Genomic DNA, 6,912 nt, shown 5'->3' with positions numbered 1-6,912 from the left:
AATGGACGCAACGACATGTAAATTTTCACCGAATTCCGACGCAATATCCGCGACACAAAATGGCGAAACGCACATATGATCGTAAATGTGCCACTTTTCAAATTACCGCAATTTCTTGAAATTTTAACCCTTGCAATGAATGGACATATTTTATGATTCATAATTTAGTATAGGGTAATTTTACACACAGTGAAAAGCCTTGGTTAAAAGTTTAAACACAGCAAGCCACAAGTACCCGCTAAAAAACATAAAAATAAATAACGAGTATTTAAACAAAAATTTTAAAAGTTAGTGGATAATTTTCCGATTGTCCTTAATATCACGGTTAGTTTGTAAAAAAATCGTTAATTTTTCAATTTTTGTTTTTATGGGGCGACTTTCTATTGGGCATACGAGATCGACCTAAAAGGCCCAATCAGCTGAATCCGCAAACCCTAAAACCAACTTTCACTCATACCTTCGCTCCCTCTCGCAGCCTCAGGCAACTCTCGCTAGAACGCAAAACTCCAGCGATCAACCATGGCGGAGAAGGCTGTCACCATCCGAACCAGAAAGTTCATGACCAACCGTCTTCTTGCCAGGAAGCAATTCGTGAGCTTTTCTTTTCCGTCACATCAATCAAATTTTAAAAATTAAGCTATAAGTTCTGTGAGTGACCCAAATCTGTGAGTTTCTTTCGGCTTGGCTTGCTCTCACGGTGATTTCTTTGCGATGCGTACAGGTCATCGATGTTCTTCATCCTGGAAGAGCCAACGTTTCCAAGGTTTGTTTGTCCTCATTTTCGTCCTCTTCTTAAATCCCAGATCACCTTTGTTTTGGCTTTGCTTGGTTTTATTTTTTCTCATTAGTCAGTTGTAATTTTGCATGTCCATGTCCTGTATTTCGACTTAGTAAGCATTTGGTAATGTGAAGTTATTGAATGTCTTTGATTGCAATCTAAAGTTTGGAACTTTTTTTATTTACAGTCCTGAAAATCAAGTTTGTCATTCATCATCCACATCTGGTGAAACTATGTTGTTCGCCTTTTATTTTATTTTGTTTTGTTTTTCTCTTATGTTTAGTCTGAGTTGAAAGAGAAGCTGGCGAGTATGTACGATGTGAAGAGCACGAGCTCTATCTTCGTGTTCCAATTCCGCACGCACTTCGGAGGTGGAAAATCGACCGGATACGGATTGATTTACGACTCCGTGGAGAGCGCTAAGAAATTTGAGCCCAAGTACAGGCTTATCTGGGTATGTTTTCCCAATAATTTTTCAACTCGCGACCTGGTTTTAGTTCACACTCTTGATTAAGAGTGTTAAGGAGTGGGAAATTGATCAATTATTATTCGTATCTATAATGTTATAACATGGATTTTTGAAATATTCGATATGCATCTGCTCAAGTCCCCTCAAATGGAAAGCCTGTAGAAGAAGATGTCAAAGTGTTATATTGTGGAATTAGCTTTTTTTTTTAAAAAAAAAAATTCTAATACTCGATTTGCTTTGTGACCTGTATTCAGAATGGACTTGATACCAAGGTTGAGAAGTCGAGGAAACAGATGAAGGAAAGGAAGAACAGAGCCAAGAAGATCCGCGGAGTCAAGAAGGTACGGAGTTTAGCTTTGTCATGTTGATCAAATCAAATTATATGAGCATTTTGTACCTGTCTCTCTGAGTCCTTGATTTATCGTAGCAGCTTTAAAACCGTGAACATCTGTTTTTTTTGTTGTCCACGATAATGTTATTCTGATTGGCCATCTTTTCTTCTTCTTTTCCTTTTTATTTCTCGTGTAGACCAAAGCAAGCGAAGCTGCCAAGAAGAAGTGATTTTCATTTCGAGGAGCCATGCTTTTCCACCAAAAGCTTTCTTCGTCGACTTTCTTTTTGTCTTTCAAATTTTCTTTTATCATTATTTTTTCTTAATTTTATTTTGCTCTTTTCATGCTTGAGATGTTACGGAAATTGAAGAAGGTGAGCTTCATTTGTAGTGAATCGGTAAAAGTAAGGATGCTTCAGGCACATTGCACTTTTGATTACATGTTCAACTTGTAGCGCATTTTTTCGTCGTTGACTTCACAAAATGATTGAAAAGCTCGGTTAAACCTGGTGACCCAGCTGAACAGAACCAGATACTGAAGGCCGTGGTAGCAAATGAAAATTCTGCTCGGTTAATTCAACCGTTTTTTTTTTCAAAAAAATTATCGGTTTCCACATTTCATTCTTTTAATCCCACGGAATCGAACCACTGATCAATTAGTGAGCATGAGCGCTCTTGGTTATGAATCGAACCACTGATCAATTAGTGAGCACGAGCGCTCTTGGTTATTCTTCTTCTATTACTTCTTCTTTCCTGACTCATAAAAAATCTTAATACAGTAAGTGTATTCAAACCAAACGCTAGCTTCTCTTGTCATCCCGTTTTATTCACCTCGTTTTAATTGCAAAAAGAGATGTCGAATACAAGTGTGTAGCATAAGTTTTCCGTATCAAATTTCTGGTTTGCAAGGTTGTTTAAAAATGAATGCGGAGAAAAGTTCTCTTTATTGTTTAAAGATTATAAACATAACGATTTTAAAAGCACAAGCATTCAAGCTTCGAGGGAAGTTTGGATGCAAAAAAATTCGAAACACAATTTTTATAGACAGGGTAAAAATTCATAACTAATTTAAAATATGCGTCACTTTTCATATTTCACTCGTATTTTCAAAACATTTCATTGTAAAACTGTTTCGTTTTTTTATTTGGACAAAAATAACTTCATGTTTTAGAAATTTAGTCAACAAATATTGAAATCCGATCACCAACTATTAAAATCTAGTTAACTGTTAATGAAATCTGGTCAACAACGATTGAAATCTGATTAATTGTTATTGAAATATGGTCAACAAATATTGAAATTTGGTTAACAGTTATTGAAAACAGTTATTTATGAAAAATTAGGAAGTTCAGCGATTAATATTGAAAAAAGTTGAGAAAAACGATTACTTTCAACTATTTTCAATATCGTATATGATTTTCATCAACCGATCAGCGTCTGCTGATGTGAGTGAGGCGGTGAGACTCACCTATCAGGGGATCCACTTGTTGTATTAGATTAACAGCGGACGCTGATCCGCTGTTACCTAACATCACTCTTCTAGTACCGATGATATTTTTTCTATAAAAAAAAGTCTATTAGGAAAATAGTGAATTTAAACGTTTGACATTCCTAAATAACCAATGTTTCGTAAATTTTAGGTAAATAGCCATAAAATTGACGTGACCTTAAAATTTTATGTTTTCAGGTTTTTCCCTCCTTTTTATTTTTGAATTTTCATTTAAATTTTGATTACTTATTCAACAATTTATTTAAGGCAATTTTTTTAAAATTTTGAATTTTAAATTCTCTTATTTTTCAAAAAATATAGAAAACAATGCTCAAAATATACGCAACATTTATTTTTCTAATTTTGTGTTCTTTAAATCGTAGTTCATATTTATACGTATTTACGAATATTTACAGAATATTTACAATTATTGACACATTTTAACAAATATTAACATATTTATTCTACGTTTTTATTTGAATATTTTTGTGAGTCATTCATTTAAATTTGAATTGTGTTATGTGTTTAAATTTAAAAATTAATTATTTGCTTGACTTAATCGTGTTAAGAGAGGCGATTTATCAAATTTATTTAAATAGCCAACGTTTGGGGGAAAATGATATGTATGGATATTCTTGTAAAATTACACTTCTACCTAAAAGTTGTAATCTTAAAAAAAAATAAACAAAATTATCCGAAGGTCAAATTCCCATGACAAAATAAACTACGGTGTATTTTAGACTTCACGCACTGCATATTATCTTCCCCTCGTTTTTTATTCTTTCCTTTCTTCAAAAATACAGTAGTTCCAAATGGGGATTGATTAATCACGGCGTGCGAATTTGCGATTTGCCTATAGGCATCGATAGTTCATATCTGTGATTCCACACCACGCAATCCTATTTCAAAACCGCCTTAGAGCGAACCAAATCCCTATCAAACCCTAATGGGAAGGCCAGCTTCCATCATCGAGATCCCCGACGGGTATCGCCGTTCCGACGACCGACGCCGCGCCGTCGATTCCGACAGCTCCGGCGACTACCGTCGTCGCCGTCGCAGCCCCAGCTACGACGCCTACGATCGCCGCCGTGGCCTAGACCGTGACCGAGGAAGAGAAAGAGACCGAGACCGTGACCGTGACCGAGGAAGAGACCGAGACCGAGACCGGTCGGGTTCTCCGAACCCTAGGCGGCGAGACGGAGGACCGCCGAACGGCCTGCCTAGAAGCTTCGGTCGCGGCGGAGGAGAGAGGAGACCGGAGACGGAGGAGGAGTCCGACGAGGAGCTGAAGGGGCTGAACTTCGAGGAGTTCCGGCGGCTGAAGAGGCAGAAGCTGAGGAAGCTTCAGGCGAACTGTATCTGGAACACCACGCCGAGCCCGCCCAGGGGCCCCGACGAGGGATCCGACGCCGAAGACAAGCCCGAGGAAGCTCCGGAGACGACGGAGAAGGAGAAGAACGGAGCGGCGTCCGGATCAGAGTCCGAGAAATCGCGGAGCAGCGAGTCCAATTCGGACTCCGGCGAGGAAGACTCGCGCTCTCGGTCAAGGAAGCGAAGGAAGAATCGCAAAGAGTCGGAGAGCGAGAGCGAAGAATCGTCGTCGGAGGACGACGAAGAGGATCGCAGACGGAGAAGGAAATCGAAGAGCAGGAGAAGAAGCAAGAGAAGTAGCCGAAGAACAAAGAAGAAGAAGAAAACGAGTAGAAGCGAAACCGAGGATTCCGACTCCGACTCTGAAACGACTACGAAGAAACGATCGAAGCAGAGTAAGAAGAAGAAGAAGAAGAGAGACTCGGAGACAGAAAGCGAGGTCTCGCCGGATTCCGAAACAGAGACCAAGCCCCAAACAGCAGAAGAAGACGAGACGAAGAGAGACGAAATGGAAGCGGCGGCGGCGATGGAGTTGCAGAAGAAGAAGAGCAACGGCGCGGAGGATCTGGAGGAGGAGGCGATGGTGGGGCCGGCGCCGCTGCCGAGAGCGGAGGGGCACATAAGCTACGGGGGAGCGCTGAGGCCCGGGGAAGGGGACGCGATAGCGCAGTACGTGCAGCAAGGGAAGCGAATCCCGAGGAGAGGAGAGGTGGGTCTGTCGGCGGACGAGATCCAGAAGTTCGAGGGGTTGGGGTACGTGATGAGCGGGAGCCGGCACCAGAGGATGAACGCCATCAGGATCAGGAAGGAGAACCAAGTGTACAGCGCAGAGGACAAGCGAGCTCTCGCCATGTTCAACTACGAGGAGAAGGCCAAGCGCGAGCACAAGGTCATGGCCGACCTCCAACGCCTCGTCCAGCGCCACATAGGCGGCCACGACGACGCCCCCGCCCACGACCCCTTCGGCGCCACCGCCAAGCCGACCGAGGACGCCGACGACGCCTGAGCAACATAACCTCCTTTATCGGGTCAGCCCTTTTTTTTTTTTTTTGGTTTGGTTGTTTGTTTTGTTCTTATGAATTCGAGGATATTAGTAAACAGTTTTCGTGGGTCTTTGCTTTCTTGGGAAAGCTAAGAGCAATGTTAAGTGTGAACCTTGGCTTTGTAAACCATCTTGAGGTTCAATTTCATTCTTCAAGACCTGAAAAAGCAGAATATTGATATGGATGATTGTGGTTTAACTAAAAAAACAGTGAGCAAGCGGTGATAGATGTTAAATTAATTGACTTGCCTCTTATCTTGTCACCGAATCACTCAAGGGAGTTATGTAAACTGATGGACCTTTATCTTGTTACTTCGTTGGCTACTTTGTTCTTCATCAAGAGTTATCTGATTGTAGTATTGAAATGGTGAGTGTTTGGGAAGAATCTATACGTAGATATAACTTAAGATATGTATCATGCTTGAAACCATTCTCTGTAATGTTTATCTGTAAATGTGTCTGAGAGAGTCAAAAAGTGATATTATGATTCATAGAGGTAAAAAATAAATTATATGAAATGATGGGTATATGAGTTATCTACGCGAGAGTTTAGCAGGAACTATTCTCCTGAATTCAGATATATCCCTTCGTTTCAACAGCCAAGTATGAGATTAATAATATTAAATAATAGTATTATAGCCAAGTATGAGAATTCAGGTAGGTTGCTTCTAAAGTTCTAAGTCTAACCACCTTTTGCTGGGGTACATTGATGCCGTACAGTCTAAACTGAAGATGCAATTAATTTTCCCTCTGCTAATATATCCCACATTTTGAACGTCTGAGGGGGTTAGGAAAAAAGATAAGAAGGTCATATTACATCAGACTCTGGGCGAACGAATGATTCTATTCAAGTTACGGAGCAAAAACACTAGTATAAAGTTATTCACGGGCTCGACGCTAACGGTTGGGACGTGGGTCTCTCCTCCCAGAGCACTTTCAAAAGTCCCTTAGAAATCAGTGTCCAAGGTGGCTTGTTATTTTGTCAGCCGGGACAAATGGATAGTGAGAGACGGGTCTGTGATACACTTGTGGGAGGATCGTTGGAGACTCGACGTACCTCTCTCCGAGCTATTCCCAGACCTCGCAAGAAGCTCTACGTCGCATCTTCATCCTATTAGACACTTTGCCATTCTTGGTCCCCGTCATCGGCAACGTTTCTTAGAATATGAAACTGGCTCGTAATCTAATCTCACGACCAGGGAAACTTCCGAAGTATCGAGCCAATGGTGAAGCTGTGGGAAGGCTTCCAGGACCGAAGGGGACGGCTTCATAATAGAGAACCTTTCTCAGTTAAGTCCATAACTTTTCAGAAATGTTAGTTCGGTTTATCGGTTGGCTGTTTATTGCCAACAAACTGAGGACAGTCGACATCATTCAACGCCGAAATCACTTGACAACCATTTCGGAGCTTTGCTGCTCGGCTTTCCCAAGA

General features: G+C 41.0%; 2 protein-coding genes across 2 annotated transcripts; both read left to right on the top strand.

Annotated features, from left to right (window-relative positions):
• The first annotated feature begins 391 nt into the window (after nt 1-391).
• LOC149388764 (small ribosomal subunit protein eS24z-like) lies at nt 392-2,026 on the top strand. The gene is made up of 5 exons (XM_089623663.1): nt 392-591; nt 722-763; nt 1,062-1,232; nt 1,502-1,588; nt 1,776-2,026. Exons 1-5 carry the CDS (start codon nt 520-522, stop codon nt 1,806-1,808), a joined length of 405 nt encoding a protein of 134 aa, XP_089479789.1. The 5' UTR covers nt 392-519; the 3' UTR covers nt 1,809-2,026.
• A 1,778-nt stretch (nt 2,027-3,804) lies between these two features.
• LOC149388763 (Ras-induced vulval development antagonist protein) lies at nt 3,805-5,871 on the top strand. Its single transcript, XM_089623631.1, has one exon. It carries the CDS (start codon nt 4,014-4,016, stop codon nt 5,442-5,444), a length of 1,431 nt encoding a protein of 476 aa, XP_089479757.1. The 5' UTR covers nt 3,805-4,013; the 3' UTR covers nt 5,445-5,871.
• Nucleotides 5,872-6,912: the final 1,041 nt, after the last annotated feature.

The sequence above is a fragment of the Urtica dioica genome, chromosome 8, assembly GCF_054948205.1.
Source record: "Urtica dioica subsp. dioica isolate 48M chromosome 8, U.dioica_male_clone48M_v1_H2, whole genome shotgun sequence".
Lineage (NCBI taxonomy): Eukaryota > Viridiplantae > Streptophyta > Magnoliopsida > Rosales > Urticaceae > Urtica > Urtica dioica.
Note: the sequence above shows the minus strand (reverse complement) of the source record. Positions and strands in the feature narration are given on the sequence as shown.